This window comes from Fundulus heteroclitus, chromosome 22 (assembly GCF_011125445.2).
Source record: "Fundulus heteroclitus isolate FHET01 chromosome 22, MU-UCD_Fhet_4.1, whole genome shotgun sequence".
Taxonomy (NCBI): domain Eukaryota; kingdom Metazoa; phylum Chordata; class Actinopteri; order Cyprinodontiformes; family Fundulidae; genus Fundulus; species Fundulus heteroclitus.
This window is the reverse complement of record NC_046382.1, coordinates 8,200,338-8,219,885: the sequence shown is the minus strand read 5'-3', so window position 1 is coordinate 8,219,885 and position 19,548 is coordinate 8,200,338. Positions and strand designations below refer to the sequence as shown.

At 44.4% G+C, this 19,548-nt stretch overlaps 2 protein-coding genes across 3 annotated transcripts in view; both read left to right on the top strand.

Moving 5' to 3' along the window:
• Window positions 1–19,548, top strand: part of LOC118557197 (tripartite motif-containing protein 16-like) — a 61,434-nt gene that overhangs the window by 26,530 nt on the left and 15,356 nt on the right. The window lies entirely within an intron of this gene.
• Window positions 11,465–13,591, top strand: LOC118557194 (tripartite motif-containing protein 16-like). The gene has a single exon (XM_036126740.1). It carries the CDS (start codon window positions 11,470–11,472, stop codon window positions 13,129–13,131), a length of 1,662 nt encoding a protein of 553 aa, XP_035982633.1. The 5' UTR covers window positions 11,465–11,469; the 3' UTR covers window positions 13,132–13,591.

The window sequence follows — 19,548 nt, the reverse complement described above, 5'->3', positions numbered from 1 at the left end:
AAGAAAGTGACACAACATAAATAAATAAATAAATAAATTATAAGATTACTGTATATAAGTGAACACTTAATACCTGGGACCCAGCACCAGTGGGAGATGTGAAAGTGCACTAGTTTAGGTGAAGATTATCCAGAAATAGCTTGATAGTGATTGTGGAGAACCAAAGACCCACCTTCCCCGAGCACAGAGGCAGGCGTCAGGGGACCCGTAACCCCGGACTCCCAAAGGGGTCCCTAAAGCAGGTCGCCCAGGAGGGGCCGACACAGGATATCTGCAACCCCCCCCCCCAAGGGAGGAGCAGAGACGACCCCGAGGAAATCCCCCAGCCACCGCAATGCCGACGCCCTCAAGAGCCGCGGAGACGAGCCCGTGGGCTCCGCCGGCAGCCAGCCCCGCTGAAGTGGTCCCGGCCATGGGCCCTGAGGGCCAGAGGCCCCAGGGGCGCCCCGCCCCCGCGACGAGGGCCCCGGCCGCCCCCCGGGGGGCCAGGCCCCGCGAAGAGGCCGCCAGGAGCGGGCCGGCGCACGCCCGGGAACCCGCCCCAAACCCGAAGCCAACTAATGCGCCAGGGGGCCAAGGCGCCCGCCAACGAAGTGGAGGAGGATAGGACGTGGGGGGATGGGCTCCGCACCTAGCGGAGACTTGAGATGTTCTTGGGAGAGGGAGCGGACCACACCCATACCTGGAAAAAAATAAAATAAAAAAATAAATAAATAAATAAATAAAAAAAAAAAAAAAAAAAAAACTCATTCACCCCATCCCTCCCTTGTGCCCCACTCGCCACACACAGAAAAAAAAAAAAAAAAAAAAAAAAAAAAAAAAAAAAAAAAAAAAAAAACGCTGTACACACATTCCCACATAACACTCACATCCAACACTGACCAAAGGGGGGGGGGGACACCCCAAATCGACTATACGACTGCTTGTGCCCGACCCCCGGCCCCGGCCCCCGACCAGACGCCCCCCGGACCAGGCCCCCCCAAGAGGGCGGGCCAACACGACCCGCACGAGCCACCCGGCCAGAGCCCCCCCCTCCCCCTAAGTACCTAATAAACCCACTCCCTCCCCCCACCTTACCCTTGCCATCCCTGCCCCCCGCCCCCTGGGGGGAGCGGAGGCATCAGCCCCAGACCTGGTAGGCCGCTGACTGCACACCGCAGCCCCCCGCCAAGACCCCGGACACAGTGGCCCGCACCTCCTCCAGGCCCCAGAATCCTTGCCTCCATCGGAGAACGGGGGTGTGCAGAAGACCCCGACCCTCCCTACGCCTGCTCAAATGTTGTGTTGTTGCATGTTGTTCTCAAGTGCGTTTAAAAACTGGGAGCGCCGAAGGGGATGCACGGCACAGCCCACCCCCCTTTCGGAAGGTAGCTGTTGCCAGCGCACCCCTTCCGTGTGACTGCCCAGAACCCTCAATGTCTAAGTGGGAGAGGAGGTGAAGGGAGCCGTCCGAGGTGAGGCCCACACAACATAAGCCCCCCTCCCAGACGTCTTCCCCCCACCCCCCCCCCCCCCTACCATGGCCTATATGAGTGTGTGATGTGAAAAATGTTTGAAGTGAAAGTGTCTAAGATGCAAAATAAAATTGGGGAGAGGGGCGTCACCAGAAAGTGGCAACCTCCAGTAACGCCCCCTCCCTCATGACCTGCATGTGTGGCGGCGTGATGGAGCAGGCAGAGGGAGGAGTCCGGGGATGGGGAGCAAATGACTGGGAAGCCAACCCAGGGAGCCAGCTCCCCTACTGACTCCAATAGGTACCCCCGCTCCCCGAAAGCCCCACCTAGAGAAGGGGGCCTCGCCAGCGGCACCACCGTAGCCCGGGGGCCAGGGAGAGGCCGCAGGGCCCGCCAGCCAACCACCCACCAGGACCAACACCTAAGCCCCCCCCCAGCCCACCCACCAAGCCTACTTAAACTAAATAAATAAATTAATAAATAAATAAATAAATAATAATAATAATAATAATAATAATAATAATAATAATAAGAGGGGGGGACCCTGGCCAGCCGGCCTGCACGAGCCACCCCAACCCCACCCCCCAGGTGAAACCCGCACCGGAAGACGACACAGACCAGGACCGGGACAGGGGGCCGGACACAAGCCCACCAGAACGTCAACCCCCCCCAACCCCCCCCCACCCGTGGATTTAATCCCTCCCCAACACTAACGTTCAAACAACTCACCATACATTCGACAGTAGACATCCAGGCTGGGTAGATCCCTACTCCCCCTCCTTTCCCCCTCCCCCCACTGGCAGAGTGCCTTTCCAATAAAGGAGAAGAGCATCTGCCCAGAGGTGTTAATGACCATGCCCCCCTACCAGCTCAACGGGCCCCGAGACCCCCCAGCGCACCAGAGGCCCCGTGCAGGGGCGGACACCCGGGCGCGCGCCGGCCCACACCAAAAGCGGCACACCCCCCGGAACCGGAACCCCCGAGGCCCCGCCGGGGCCCGCGCCCGAGGGCGGCGCGCCCCAGGGACCCCAGACCCCCAGACCCACCCCGGCCCCACCCAGCGGCAGCACAGCTACCAGGTCAGTAACCCACGTCCGTCAACACGCAGCTCCCAAAGAGCGCCGCAAGCGGCTGCTGTAGGCCACCCGTAGGCCTCCCAAACTCCTCCCAGATGGGGGCAACAGACCCCGGAGCCGGATCCACCAGGCGCCCTACTCCAAGTGCCCCCAGGGCCCCAGGAACCCCTCCATCCAGCCACTGCGCCCTGCAGGAAGCAACCCACCGCCCCCTATTCCACTAAGTGATGGTGTTGATCAGAGGAGCCCAAAAAGACCAATCAGATGTGGAAGCAGATGCTGTCTCTAGATTAATATGATCCAACAAAAGATCTCTATACTGATTGATACTGAGATTTTGTTTACTTTTCCAATTCATGAGGATAGTTTTCTTTGCGATGCATAAAGCAGTAAAAACCATGTAAACTATTTCTTTTTTCAGAGGACTTTCCTCAAAATTACCGAGCAGGCAAACTGATGGGGATGGTGTAATCTTACAGCTCAAGCACCTTGATAAGTCCTTACATATCTGTGTCCAGAACCTCTGGACTGGTGTGCATAACCATAACGCATGAAAATAATTATCAGGATGATTGCCTATGCAGTGTGGGCAGATATTAGATTGTGCCAGACCCATCTTGAATAATCTTTGTCCTGTGTAATGTACTCTGTGAAGGATTTTGTATTGTATTAGTTGTAAGTTGGTGTTTCTAGTCAATTTGAAAGTTCTTAGACATGTCTGAGCCCAGAAATTTTGTTCAAAGGTGCCTGATAAATCTTTTTCCCACTTCATTATAGGAAGAGATATCGAATCATCTATTTTAGTCAGTGTCCTGTATGATTTAGACAGTAGTTTGGGGGGGGTTAAATCTAAGAACTCCATTATATTAGTTGGGACTTGTAAACCACCATTAATATGCTTATATTTATTTTTAATTATAGATTTAAGTTGTTCATATTCCAAGAATTTATTTTTACTAATGCCATATTGCATATTTAGTTTAGCAAAATTGATGAACTCGGTTCCGTCAAGTAGATGTTCCAGATATTTAATACCTTTATTCTTCCAGTATGTAAAGTTTATCATTTTATTATTTTGTAGGATATCAGGGTTATTCCAGATAGGTGTACGATTGCATGGGATAAGGGATGACTTTGTCATTTTGAGGAACTCCCACCATGCTGTCAGAGTAGAACTAATGTTGATATATTTGAAGCATGTATGCCGTTTTATATTTGAGCTTATAAACGGCAGATCTGAAATCATGATATTATTGCACATTTCCTGTTCTATATCTAACCAAGGCTCATCTAAAAGACTATTTTTTATCCATTTAGAGATGTATTGTAGCCTATTTGCTAAGTAATAGTTATGGAAGTTAGGCAGATCTAATCCTCCCCTGTCTTTAGTCTTCTGTATTGTCTTTAAGCTAATACGTGGGGGTTTATCTTTCCAAAGAAATCTAGAAATGGCAGAGTCTAGAGATTTAAACCAGTCAGATGATGGTTTATTGGGGACCATTGAAAATAAATAATTAATTCTAGGTAGGACCATCATTTTTATTGAAGCTACCCTACCCATAAGTGTGATTGGAAGCGATTTCCATCTTTCAAGGTCCTCTTCTATCCTGTTTAAAAGTGGGGCATGGTTAAGTTTAAGTAAATCTGTTAATTTATTCGACACAGTAATACCTAAATATTTAATATTTCCTGATTGCATTTGTAAATTTAGGGAGTTTTCGAGAGAGCAATTAATTGACAGTACCGTAGATTTAGACCAGTTTAACGAGTAATCTGATACTTTGGAGAAAGATTCTAGTATTCTAATTACTTGTAAAAGAGAATTATTTGAATGCTGGAGATAAAGTAATACATCATCCGCGTAAAGACTAATCTTGTGCTCTATTTTCATGCATTTTATACCTTTTACAGCTTTTGTTTGTCTGATAGTTGCTGCTAGAGGTTCTATAAAGATGGCAAAAAGTGATGGAGAAAGAGGGCATCCTTGCCTGGTGCCCCTCTGTAGACAAAAACTGGAAGATATTTGATTATTTGTCCTGACACAGGCTGTTGGAGAATTGTATAGAATTTTTAACCAGTTTATGAATAAATCGCCAAAACCGAATTTATGAAGAGTAGCGAATAAAAATTTCCAATTTACTCTATCAAATGCTTTTTCTGCGTCTAAAGACAATATATTGGTTTTAATGTTTTTACTGTAGGAATAATCAATTAAATTAAGTAATCGGCGTGTATTTGTGGATGACTGCCTTCCTCTGATGAAACCAGTTTGATCTGGATGTATTATGAGAGGAGTTACTTTGTCTAATCTTTTTGCTAAAGCTTTACAGATTATCTTAATATCCACATTAATTAAGGATATGGGACGATAACTAGTGGGCAACACAGGATCTTTGTCTGGCTTGAGCAGAAGGCTGATGGTGGCAGAGTTCATATTAGCTGGAAATCTACCTTTTTCCTGTATTTCCTGCAACATTCTGTGGAACGTTGGGGCTAGAATATTCCGGAACTCTTTATAAAACTCAGTGGGGAATCCATCTGGACCTGGAGCCTTTTTATTAGGCATGCTTTTAAGAGCTTCCTGGGTTTCAGCTGTTGTCAGCGGGGAATCCAGTGTCATTCTTTGGTTATCTGATAATTTAGGAAGTGTAATTTTATCCAGAAATTGCTTAATATCCTTCTCTGATGGATTTATCTGTGGTGTGTATAAAGATTTGTAGAAATCGCGGAAGGTATTATTTATACACTCTGGTTCACTTACTGTATTACCAGTTGAATCTGTAACTGCAAATATAGTAGTTTTCTCCTTATTTATTTTAAGCTGATTAGCTAGAAAGCTTCCTGACTTATTGCCATGTTCAAAATTTTCTATTCGGAGCCTTTGTATTAGAAATCTATTTTGCTTTTCAATAGTGGTTTAATTCTAATTTTACTTCACGGATTTTACCTAACTTCCCTTCTTCTTGAGATAAATCTAGTAACTTAAGTTTTTCTTCTAATTCCTGAATCTTTTTGTTTTCTTTTTTCTTTTTATGAGATGAGAAAGAAATTATTTTACCTCTCATCACTGCTTTTCCAGCTTCCCACAATATCGATGCCGATTTGTACCTGGTTGATCATTGTATTCTAAGTATGAAGCCCACTGTTCTTTAATGAATTTTATAAATTCTTCATCTTTAAGCAGTGATGTATTAAATCTCCAGCTTTTGTTTTGTGTGGTTATTTTTTTATTAATTAAGGTGAGAGTAACAGGAGCGTGATCACTGATAGCAATAGGATGAATTACCGTCTCTGAAACGACCGACAGCAGTGAGCTACTTATAAGAAAGTAGTCCAGACGAGAGTACGAATGGTGAACATTTGAGAAAAAAGTGTATTCTTTACTAATAGGATGAAGAGAACGCCATGCATCGCAAAGACCAAAATCACTCATGTATTGTTTGACTACATTTACTGACTGCCAACTACGCTGAGTCCCTGTTTTATTCAACCTGTCTATATCGTTATTTAAACCAAAGTTGAAGTCACCTCCTATAATTAGTGAACAATCCCCGTGTTTTGAAAGTGCAAGGAAGAATTGGTGGAAAAAAGAGGGGTCATCAACATTTGGACCATATATACTGACAATACATAGCTTCTGGTTATGGATAGCTATTTTAATTATTATGTATCTACCTTCAGGATCTATAGTTTTATCTAATATTTTAAAACTAACGCTTTTGTGGATTAAGATTGCTACACCTCTCTGTCTAGAGTTATAGCAGGCCGCAAACACATTAGGGAACTCAGGTGAATTAAGCTCACTTGCATTTGTAGCTGATTTGTGGGTTTCTTGCAATAATACAACATCTGCCTTTAATCTAGTAAGCTGGTTAATGATCTTCATTTTTTTCTCTCTGGTGCCAGCCCCATGCACATTCCATGTCACAAACTTTACATTCGCCATAGATGTGAGTGAGAAGTTAGAAGGTGCATGCCCTTGAGAAAATAGTCATACATAGACCCAGGTAGCATCATATGATGTGCTTGTGATTGACTGATGTTCAGGAAAGAAGCAGACAGATAAGATAGAAATACACAAAAAAATAAAAAAGTGCAAAGAGTAAGAGAGTGTGTAAAGGGATAAACCATAGCCCGTGCCTTCTGTACCCAACCGTGAACACCAACCATACCAACATACTCTTTAGCTGTGCGTGTATTTAATTTATCACCGTGTACCGATCTGTGCGTCTTATTTATTTATTTATTTTATTTATTTATTTTAAATCATTGAAACATGCTTTAAGTCCACCTGTGGTGTAACTAATAAAGCCAAGGGGTGATCTTCTGATCCCTGAACAACTGTCCATTAATATAAAGTCTGTCAACCGATATGGTGGCTTTAACGCCGTCCATCATGTATTTCTTCCTGATTGGGAACAGCACTCGCCTGCGATCTAGGATTTCCTTAGGAAACTGATCATTAACACTAAAGTCTGTCCCTCTCAGTTCCCTGCCGCAACTTCTAACGAATTCTTTTTGTTTATAATGCTCAAATTTAGCTATGATCGGGCGAGGACGGGTTTTGTCGGGTTTCTTACCTCCGAGCCGGTGGACTCGATGAAAAGTGATGTTTTTTACCTGATCCGCCGGGATTTTTAGCTTCTGCTGGAGAAAGTTCCGGACCGTTTCTTCTGCTATCTCTCCCTGCTGCTCCTGAATGCCTGCAAAGACGAGATTATCTCTCATACTTCGCGACTGTATGTCCAGAATGGATTCCTTCATTTTCTTATTTTCGCCGGAAAGCTGGATAATCCCTTCGGTCAGCTCCGTAACCTTCTCCCTCAGCGCGTCGTTCTCGGCGGCCATAGCTGTTAGCTGGGCTTGGCTAAACTCCACCGATTCTCTCAGAGACTGAAACTCCTTGTGTAGAACCTCTACCAAGGCGAGACGCGCATCAAGGCTGGTAAGCTTCTTGTCGATGGATTCCAAGATGTCGCTGAAGTTCCTGTCTGGGGATAAAGTGGAAGAAGAAGCACTGGTGGAATTAGAACGAGTGCGCTTAAGTGACGGTGTGCTAGCAGCTGTAGGCTTCTGGGCCTTCCCCATCACGATGCTATCAAAACACTCGTCCAGGTAGCACTCCAGGCTCGTCACGGTCTCTTCGTCCAGTTTGTTCCCTCGTAGAAAAAAAAAAAAAAAAAAAAAAAAAAAAAAAAAAAAGAAATTTCTAAAACTTGTGTTGTGTGGTTTTCATTCTAGGATAAAAGGGGTTATGTTTAATAACCCTATCACATGCATCTACATCATTTAGAATATTATCAAAAAGTTAATTTACTTCAGAAATTCCAGCAGGACTTCAAATCTGCTCAAAAGTACCAATACCTGCTTTAATGACCATGATACCACTGGGTTTGATTGGCCAGCAAACTGGTGTAGAGAAACTATGGAGGATGATGAGAGACACCAGAACCAATGATTTAGATGACCTGAAGGCTGCTGCCAAAGTGACCTGAGGTTTCTGAGCCATCGGCGGTTCTAGATGCGAGCCAAAAGAGGCCAGCACCTTTTTCAGACTGCTCCTGGACCATGTACTGAAGACATAAAACTAAATTGGTTTCTGATGATGATGTGAACTGGCAGAGAAACCGTCACTGATTGGTCCCTTGGACCAGCTTCATGTTTTCCTTTCACAGTTTTACTTTAACAATGATTTAAAAACTAAAGTGTTGCACTTTTAGCTTTAGACGCATTTAGATAAGATCACGGTTTTCATCTGCAGGATCAACGGTCTGCAAACTTCCTCACGTAAGCCCCTTTGCTCACCTGCTGTTCCAGCCTTCACCTCACATTCCTTGCAGTTTCCCTAGCCTCAAGCCTGCTGCACTCACCTTCCTTTGTACCCGCCTGCTGTCCTCCAGCAACAAAAACTTTCACTGTGCTGCTGGCCTTCCTGGAAACCTCTGCGCTCCCCCTTCAGCCCAGAAGACAACCTGGCTCCCTGCGCTCGCGTGACTCTGCTGTGCAGCACCACCGTCCTCAAGGTCCTTCCGCTCCCGCCACCAACATCCACCTGCTCCAGACCGGTTCAGCTTTCTGGTTCTTCTCATCCACTATTCATCACTTTTCAATAAACTGCTGAAGACGAAACTCTGTGTGTGGCTGAATTCGGGTTCATCAGAACAGTTTTATGACAATATATAGACATGTATTTTTATTAAACAATTATTTAATCAGGTACAAGATCCATTAAGATTGAGACCACTTTTACAAGGGTGACTTGAATCACACAAGCAACCTTTCAGCAAGACACACACTTTACTTAAAGAAAATAGTCACAGCTCTACAGGTTGCTGTATCTTGGTGAGGCCGGTTCTTCCTGAAGTTGACGATGATCTCCTTCGTCTTCTCCACATTCGGCATCAGGCTGTTTTCTTTGCACCAGCCCACCAGTTGCTCCACCTCCTCTCTGTAGTCCCGGTCGTTGTCGTCTCTGATGAGGCCCACCACCATTGTGTCGTCAGCAAACTTCACAATGTGATTGGTGGTGATCCTGGGTATGCAGTTGTGTGTTATCAGCGTGAACAGCAGGGGGCTCAGGACGCAGTCCCGAGGGGAGCCCGTGCTGAGGGTGATGACATCAGAGGTGTTCTGTCTGACCCAGACTGACTGAGGTCTGTTGGTAAGGAAGTTCAGCAGCCAGTTGCGAAGAGGTGTGCTGAAGCCCAGATGTTCTAGTTTTCCTACCAGGTGCTGTGGGATGATGGTGTTAAACGCTGAACTGAAGTCCAGGAAAAGCATCCGCACGTGGGTGTTCTTCTAGGAAGGTCTCACCAACTTCTGCTTCACAGAGTTTGTACTTCCTTTAGTAGTTTGTAATGCCTTTAACATTTTTATTCACATATTTAATTTTTTCATGCTACATTGAAGTATTTAATCATGTTTTAATAACACCAATTTTCCATGCTGCTTGGATGCAGACCTTCTCCTGTCGGGTGGTTTTGACGAAGACAAATCCTTTTCACACTCAGAAGATTTGATTTAAAATCCCCAAGTGATAAAAGCCTACGACCAAGGAACTCGGAAGCTTTGCCTTTGACGGTTATGTGCACCACCAGGCGGGTGCCTTCTTCAACTTCTTCAGAAGTTGAACGATTCTAGTTTAAAATGTCCTTGTAGGTTAAATAGTTCATGATTCCATGCATTCTGGAGAAGGCTCCCAGGGTGTTTGGCAGACAAACAGGCCCACAGCACCAGAGATCATCCACCGTACTTAGCAGCGCAGAACAGGGTCTTTTCATCAATTTCATCTGTTTCATCTGACAGGTAGTCTATAGCTTTTTTCATGTTAACTTTTGTGATGGTAAGTGTGACAGCTGTTCCAACTGTCACACAGAGACAGGAATGGTAAAGGGTTTCTGTTATTCCTTTTAATATTACTTTACATATTGATTAGTGAATAGTTTAGGTTCATATCTTTAAATTTGTTTTCATTAGTCTGACACTTTAGTTAACTATTTGCAGTGCACACATTTAGTTAACTTTGTTTGTCAGTTCTCTTGTATTTTGTTAAATGCAACAAATTAATTTTCTTCTTTTGAGTTACCAGTTTCCTCTGGACCTGTAGCTGGGATCATACAGATGAGCTCCAGCTGATGGCTGTCAAACTTCATCAGCGGGTCGTTCCATTTGTTTGCCAGGGGAAGGGGAAATTTTGCCTTTAGTTTATTTAATTTTACCATTTATTTAATGTATCTTCTTTTTGGTAACTTAGTTCAATAGTAATATTTATCCAATTTAAAGATTTAGTTATGTGCTGACCAGTATTTGTTTAAGTTCTTGTGTGTTTAACTTCCCCCTGTGTGTGAATTAGCAGTGGTCTGATCAGCCACTATTTAAGTTCCCCCTCATGTCTCGTTTGTTAGGTCAGTTTTGTGCTTGAGTTCTTTGTGTTACTACCTGAGTTGTAGTTTGTTATGTTGACCTCAGTTTTTGGGCCCCAAATTTATCATTTTTGAATAATTTTTGGATTTTTGTAATAAATTAAGAATATATTTTTGAAATTTCATCAACGTCTCTTTGGCTGGTCTATGTAAAACCTTCACAGTAAGATTAAATTTATTTTTCACCTGCCTGTTAAACACTCGGTTGATATTTAATGGTTGCTATTAAAACTTGGTGACCTCCCTTATCTCCTCACTGTGTGTGACAGCAGGATAAATATTGCGCTATGGAAGACCAAAGGTGGCATATAGACCCAAATGAATATATAATATAATAGATGTTCATATACACGATAACTGAAGTCTCTCCAGTTAACTAAAACTGGAAATACGTTAATTTAATGATTCTACAGATGATTATTTTAGTAACACATTAAACTTTTTTTTTTTAAATGGTCATATAATCAGGAAATACACATTAAAATTACCCTTTGTGATGCTACAAGGGTAATAAAATCTAAGTTTAAAGGTTTTCAACCTTCTGACAGGTTGTTGTTCAAAGTCTGAAATTATGATGAGTGTGTTGCTGAAGCAGATAAGAGCTTTTCTTTTCTCCTTCGGTTTTCAAGAACATGCTCTCTTTACACCAACTTACATTTTATTATTTTAATGTCTGAAAATATCTTTTGGAAAACCTCAAACAAAGCAAAACATTTCATAAAAATCCTCAATATATGGAGCAGAAAACTTTTTAGAATCAGTAAATAGGTGGAGGAGGTTAAAGGTTAGATTTACAGCTCTGCTCTTTATACTACAGGCTGTAAAAACTTGTTAACTCTCATTGTTCTTCATGCTCTCTAACACACCTTGAAACTGGGTGGAGCCAACATCTGCTCAAGCTGAAATCTGATTGGCTGCAGCCTCTCTGCTCTGACATGTCATCAGTAGATCAGAGCTCAGAGCAGTTTCTGTTCTCAGGAAGTGAAACGCACACAGTCACTGTCACTGAGAGGAGAAATGGAGCAGAACAAGCTGGACCGAGAAACCTTCTCCTGCTCAATCTGTCTGGGTCTACTGAAGGATCCGGTGACTATTCCCTGTGGACACAGCTACTGTATGAAGTGTATTAAAGCACACTGGGATGGAGAGGATCAAAGAAGAATCTACAGCTGCCCTCAGTGCAGGGAGACCTTCATACCGAGGCCTGCTCTGACAAAAAACACCACGTTAGCAGCTTTAGTAGAGCAGCTGAAGAAGACTGGACTCCAAGCTGCTCCTGCTCATCACTGCTATGCTGGACCTGAAGATGTGGCCTGTGATGTCTGCACTGGAAGAAAACTGAAAGCCATCAAGTCCTGTTCAGTCTGTCTGGCCTCTTACTGTGAGAAACACCTTCAGCCTCATTATGATTCAGCTCCTTTAAAGAAACACAAGCTGGTGGAGCCCTCCAGGAACCTCCAGGAGAACATGTGCTCTCGTCATGATGAGGTGATGAAGATCTTCTGCCGTACTGATCAGAAGTGTATTTGTTATCTCTGTTTAATGGATGACCATAAAGGACATGACACAGTCCCAGCTGCAGCAGAAAGGACGGAGAGGCAGAGAGAGCTCCAGGTGAGAAGAGAAAACATCCAGCAGAGAATCCAGGACAGAGAGAAAGATGTGAAGCTGCTTCAACAAGAGCTGGAGGCCATCAACCGCTCTGCTGATAAAACTGGGGAGGATAGTGAGAAGATCTTCAGGAAGCTGATCCGTCTCATCCAGAAAAGAAGCTCTGATGTGAAGCAGCAGATCAGATCCCAGCAGAAAACTGAAGGGAGTCGAGTCAAAGAGCTTCAGGAGAAGCTGGAGCAGGAGATCACTGAGCTGAAGAGGAAAGACGCTGAGCTGAAGCAGCTCTCAGACACAGAGGATCACAACCAGTTTCTCCACAACTACCCCTCACTGTCAGCACTCAGTGAGTCTACACACTCATCCAGCATCAAGATCCGTCCTCTGAGCTACTTTGAGGATGTGACAGCAGCTGTGTCAGAGCTCAGAGATAAACTACAGGACATCCTGAGAGATGCATGGACAAACATCTCACTGAGACTCACTGAGGTAAACGTTTCACTGTCAGAACCAGAACCAAAGAGCAGAGCTGGATTCCTGAAATATTCATGTGAAATCACACTGGATCCAAACACAGCACACAATGAGCTGGTACTATCAGAGGGGAACAAGAAAGTGACAAGGATGAATCAACCTCAGTCTTATTCTAATCACCCAGACAGATTCACTGATTGGTTTCAGGTTCTGAGTAGAGAGAGTCTGACTGGACGTTGTTACTGGGAGGTGGAGCGGAGAGGGTTAGTTCGTGTAGCAGTCGCACACAAGAATATCCGCAGAGCAGCAGGAGGGGAGGAATGTGGATTTGGATGTAATGACAAATCTTGGGCATTAGATTGGGACCAAAATAGTTTTCAATTTGGTCACAACAGCATCTGGACCCCCGTCTCAGGTCCAGTTTCCTCCAGAGTAGGAGTGTACCTGGATCACAGAGCAGGTATTCTGTCCTTCTACAGCGTCTCTGAAACCATGACTCTCCTCCATATAGTCCAGACCACATTCACTCAGCCGCTACATGCTGGAGTTTGGGTTGATCTTAAAAGTTCTGCTGAGTTCTATAAACCCAAATAGACAGAATCAACTGAAGGTTCAGTGAGTTTACTTCTAATTTTTATTCTCCAGCAGATTATTTCTAAATTGTTGTTATTTTATGTTTAAACTGCACAGAATTCAATAGTCAGAGATTGTTAGAACTTGTTTTTCTTCATATTTCATGTTCTGACTCTTTTGAATTTGTTAACTTCGCAACATTTTTGTCTAAAACAGCTAATCAGCACCAGAATATTTGCTTTTTTTCCACTCCTCGTTGCTTCTAGCAGCAAAGACTGTGAACTCAGTAATAAAATGTCAAATGTCAATGGTTAAAAAAGTGGAACAAGTTCTTTGATTGGGTTTTGGTTTGGATAAAGGTATCAATGAATCTATCGATTATATTTTCATTTAATCCTTAATGTGGCATTTTGTCAACATTGATTAAATGTTTTCAGTTTAAAGTCTGGATCTGTTTGTGTTTTTCAGTTTAATGTGATTTTACTGCAATAAAGAGTGAATTTAATTTAAAGGATTTTCACATATTTTCCGTCAGATCTTATTGTAACAGCAGGTGTGGAGCTCTGAAGGCACCTACCTGCATGCTTCTCCTTCTGCTTCTGTGGCTGAACTTCCATTTCCTCGTCTTCTTTGTAGCTCCGCTTCTGTCTGCTCGGCACGTACGACGTGGAGGGGACCGTCCTCCCCTGGTTACCCGTCGTCTCAGCATACTTGTGCGGTAGGATTAAGGAAAGGTCCAGGGGACTCATGTATGAAAAAGTGCTTAACTATCATACTAAAGGTTGACGGCAAGGAGAAATCCTGAAAATTGTGGCATAGAAAAGCCGTTAGTAGACCGAGAGTTACCCTTTCCTCGCCCCAAATTGTCTATGCTAATCAGTATAAATACCCAGAAGTCAGCAGCCATATGTCCAAATCACCATGGCAATGGCACTGTCAGACAGTCATAGAGACCTCGAGGGATATTTGTAGAGAATGACAGTAAACCAGCAGCTTCTTGAGTGACATCAGCAACTGATTAAAGAAACTGGCTGAAAATATAAAGTTTGTCTGATCGAACTGTTTTGTTCTACAATATTAGATTCAAGTGAGGATTTAGCTGCTTCATGAGTTGATTAGAGCTTAATGCTGATCGATGAGGAAATCTGCCCCCACAAACGCATAAATATTTACCAAGTCAGCCATCGCACACGGAGTCAATTTGTATTCCGTTCCAGACACCTATAATGAGAATAATCATAATAATAATTATGACAGCTTAGTAGATTTCTGAGTTTTGCAAGATTATAGCAACATGAGTTTAGTCAAAGCTCTAAGGATATTTGGCTCCTCGCTGCAAATGAGAGTTAGAGGCACGGTTACTTTTGGTTTCCTTCTGCAGTGCTGGAGCCATTTAAAAATAATATTCCTGGGATATCTGAACCAGCTAATAAGCCACTGATCATCATGTGCCAGCAGGTCAGCAAGATGTCTGATCACAAACTCCCTCTGCATTCTTCCACCAGCATTGTCCTCCAGCAAAACCAACAATGCCATCGTTCCACATTTACACACAATGTTACGCAGCGATTTATGGACATTTGTGACTGCCTCCATGTTGGGAGTCTAATCTTCTGACTTGTTTGAAAGGAATCTGTTGATCCGACCCCGTTTTCCTGTATAAAACATAAAAGCTCAAAAGTCGTTGAAAAAACTTGAGTTTTCTCCTTAAGTTAAATAAAACTGAATGGAGTTAAACTTCAGTAGATTTAAGTGAGTTTTAGTACTTTGTGATTTTTTTTTATTATCAGTTGAAGACATTTGCAACGATGCACGTATTTTCATGGCAGGTGTGGATATTAATACGGGCCTGCTCCCGCTTATTTCTGAAGGCCCGTCTTATCCCGGTTTAAGATTTGGCAGTTAAGGACAAACAATGATCAGAGGTGTCAAAATATCTCTAAAATCGGTGGTGTGGTGAGCTCAACCATATTCTCTATCATTCACATATTAAGAGATGATTTGGACATTAAATGTATTATGTAAAAAAGATAACATAAAGAGCTCTTTATTTGTGTGTTTAAATTGATCGTTTTCTCTTAATTGAATTGCAAGTTTTGACTGATTGTTTTTATTTCTTAAAAAGATCAAGCATTCATGTATTAAATGAGTGAAAGGATAATTATTTTAGTGCAGTCCAAGTGTCATACAGGCTAAAGAGAAAATAGGTTTGAGGAAAGAGGAAGTAGCGCTTGGAAGGAGAGCAGCTGCTAGCTACAGGAAATCTGCCGAGAAGAAAAGAGGAAGTGGAACCGGACGGTTTGGTTCAATGACCTGCTACCTGGGGTCGGAGAAAGAGGAGCGAAAACTTTTGACTCGGCAGAGAGCTGCATAGGGTGAAAAGGTTATGAGGTGATAAGGGACTGGGTGCAAGTGTTCGGTGGAGGGCGGGGGGGGGGGGGGTTGGGGTTTGCAACCTCCCAACGGCTCTCTCAGCACATAAAAGAAGAGTGATTTGGGTACTCGTTGCTCAGTTTCTCATCTCAGAAGACACGCAGCGCAGAGCAGAAGAAAAGAAGACCCAAGACGGAAGGACGATCGTTGAGCTGAAGGAAGAACACGGCACCCCTGTCTCTGAGAACCGCAGAGACTGAGTCAGATTATCTATTTTTCATGTTTTTCCACAAATTGGGGCCAACAATCTGCAAATCCTGTCAAGAAGAACTGCTGTGGTTTTGACCTGGTTGATGAGAAGATCCTAGATGTCCAGAAGATGTGAGTTGCAAAGATGTGAGGTTCGCAAAGACATCCTTTTATCACACTAACAAACCCCTCCCGATTAGGCTGAGGGTCTGCGGGGGCAGACACCGTGGCTCCAAACTGTGATCAGCTCTTAAGGTTCCCATGCAGTACGGTTAATTTATTACTCAAAGGGGTCTAGCCAAATGGCCTTAAAAAGCTAAAAACTAGCTCTCAAAACATCCTGCAAGCTGCGTGCCCCTCCTTGTCCCGAAAGAGGAGACCCAGCCCAGAGGTCAGGAGCGCCTTATTACTTTTCCATACAAATGCCTGATTGATATAACAACTAAGATATTTTCCTTAACAATTCCCTCTGTTTGATCTTTTACAAAAGATCAATTCAATAACTGAGCTAGAACTAATTTAATTTATTTAACCTCTCAAACAAAGTGTAAATGATGAGATGGAATTTTCTAATCCACTCTCCCCTCTGTTGATGATTAAGAAAACCATAACAGAACAGAAACCTACGACCCAAATGAATTACTATTAGGGCTGGGCAACGATTAAAATATTTAATCGCGATTAATCGCCCTGATTAATCGCCCTGATTAATCGCGATTAATCGCATTGTATTTACAAACTCCAAGAATGAATTCAAAAGTAGTGTAAAGAGCACTTTTATTTTAATGTTCTGCTGCCATATGAACAAAAGTGTTGTAACATTTGTAGCACTTATTTTATACTGGATATTTTCAACCCATCTATTGAATTTAGTGCACTAGTTGATCTTTTCTTCATAAGAGAACAGCAAGCACTGCAGCCAAAATATGGCCTTTTTTGACCTGCTGTATATTAGCCAGTCCCTAAGCTTGATGTATCATGAAACTGTTGACCTTTTGGGTTTTGTGGTTTTTATTTTATTATTACAATTAAATAATAATAATAATAATAATAATAATAATAATAATAATAATAATAATAATAATAATAATAATGTTATGTTCAGTGTTTTTTTCGCTAATCCACCTCATTTATTTCAATCCTTATGTAATTTTGTCTGTGTTGTGTGCACCTGCCTGTTGCTTTAATCCTATAAATTTCCCCGTTGTGGGATAAAAAAAAGGATTAGCTAATGTTATCTTATCTTAAATAAGACTTTTTAATATATGTACTGGGTTCTTTCAAGGTCTTAATTACATGTTATGTGTGGGCTCCAGTAACATCCATCCATCCATCCATCCATCCATCCACTGATCTACCTGGATGTTCCCTGGAGGACTGAAACGCCTCAGTCAGAGACGTCTGTGGGTCTGTCGGGGCAATGAGAGAAGTTTCGTCTCCTCTCTCCGTTTCTGGGGCTCGACGTTTTCATGTTTTTTCACGTGCTTAGATAAATTTGTTGTGTTTCCACTGAAATGAACCGGCTTTTTACAAAACATACAGCTTGATTTCATTTACGGTATTAAAATAAAGCCAAACGGTGCTACTTCCCCTGTTCATGTTTTTTCGCTGCTGCGGTCTCTCTCAGCTGTTTGTTTGTTAAATTTGTGTGAGAGCTGAGTGGGCGGGCCAGACTGAGCCTGCGTGCTGATTGGCTGGCGCCGCTGAGCCATGTACGAGAGGGGAGGGGGAGCGGGAGAGTGCTGCCGTGACAGCGCGCTGCAGTCAGCACGCCTGCTGACTGACACTGACTGAAAGCATGTGAGCAACATGCGTTAATGCGCGATAAAATAAATATCGCCGTTAATAGTCTAATGAATTAACGTGAAATTAACGCGTTAACTTGCCCAGCCCTAATTACTATATATACTTTTTACACCAAATTAAGTTTGAATTTTTCCCTTAAGTGTAAGACATCCCAACCTATAAACTGAAAAGCTACTTAGCTATTTGAATCCTAAAATATGCTAGATCTAATAAAAGAAAGCACCTTCATCAGTGATGTGTTATCCCATTATATATGTGCAACTACCAAGAAACTGTTAATCTCATATCTGAAGAGGGGTTCTTATTACCCAAACTGAAAGATTTCCTTCTGAATGTATGATCCACCATATACTTATGAATTCAGCTAACATGTCATATGACTACAGGAGTCTTAAACCAGATTAACAGGGATGTCCTTTTAGTGGGTGGTTGGCTCGCAGGCCCTACTGCCTATCCCTGGCCCCCGGGCTACCAGCTGGCGGGGCCCCCTTCTCCAGGTGGGCTCTCGGGGAGTGGGGCTTCCTATTGGAATCAGTAGGGGAGCTGGCTCCCTGGGAGTGCAGTAGGCTCTCTGCCTGCTCCATCACGCTGGAGGTTGCTACTGTCTGATGACGTCCCTCACCCCAATTGTATTATGCATTTTAGACACTTTCAATCAAAACATTTTCACAACGCACATACATGTAGGCAATTGTATGGGGGGGGGTGGGGTAAAGACATCTGGGGGGGGGGGGGCTTATGTTGTGTGAGCCTAGCCTCAGATGTCTCCCTCCACCCCCTCTCGCATTTAGACATTGAAGATTCTGGGCAGTTGCTTGGAGGGGGTGCGCTGGCTCCTGCTACCTTTCGGAGGAGGGGTGGTCTGTTCCGGGCACCCCCTCCGGTACTCCCGATTTTAAACACACTTGAGAACAACATGCAACAACTCAACATCTGAGCGGGCGTAGGAAGGATCGGGGTCTTTCCCACACCCCCGTTCTCCGATTGCCGCTCAGAGTCTGGGGCCTGGAGGAGGAGTGGGCCACCGGGTCCGGTGTCTTGGTGGGGGGTTGTTGTAATGCCCGGGTGGCTTGCTGGGACTGAGACTGGCACCTCTGCTTTCCCCAAAAAGGGGTGGGGGGAGGTGTGGCTAGGGTAAGGAGGGGGAGGGAGTGGGCTTAGGTATTTAGAGGGGGCAGGGGAGTTCTGGTTAGGTGGCCAATACGGGTCATGTCGTATTGGGGGTCGTCTCGTCCGGGTTCGGGGTGGGGGTCCGGACCGAGCAGGTAAGGCGGATTGTGGTGCCCCCCCCCCCACTTGCTATTATTAGATGTGAGTGTTATGTGCAAATGCGTGTACGGCATGTTTTTTTATAGTCTGTGCGTTGTGAGTGGGGCACTAGGGTGGGAAGGTGTGAATGAGATTGTGTTGTTTTTTTTATCTTGCCAGGTTCAGGTCCGAACCGCTCCCTCTCCCAAGAACATCTCAAGTCTCCGCTAGGTGCGGAGCCCATCCCCCCCATCCTGCCCCCCTACGCTGGCTGGCGCCTTGGTCCGCTGGTGCGGACCAAGGTGCAGTCCGGGTGCAGTCCGGGAGTCTGCCCACCCGGGGCAGACTCCCGGGTGGGTTAGGGTGAGGCTCATTCCTGGCGGCTGCTTCGCGGGGCCTGGCCCTCCGGTCGGGGCTCCCGCCGGGGGGCGGGTCGCCTCTGGGGCTTTGGGGCCCTGGGGCCCATGGCCGGTTCCACTTCAGCGCAGCCCATGGGGCGAGCCCATGGGCTCCCCCCGTGGCTCCTGGGGGCTTCAGCATTGTGGCAGCTGGGGGATTTCCCCAGGGTTGTCTCTCCTCTTCCCTTGGTGGGGGGCAGATTTCCTGTGTTGGTCCCTCTTGGCCACCCAGCTTTGGGGGCCCCTTTAATGGTCTGGGGTTATGGGTCCCCTGGCGCCTGCCTCGGTGCTTGGGGGAGGCGGATCTTTGGATCTTCACAACCACTATTGAGCATTTTTCTTTTGGATGAATTTTACATTCACT

What these genes read in the sequence shown, in the direction of transcription:
- LOC118557194 (XM_036126740.1), top strand. Translation starts at nt 11,470, where the DNA reads ATGGAGCAGAACAAGCTGGACCGAGAAACCTTCTCCTGCTCAATCTGT.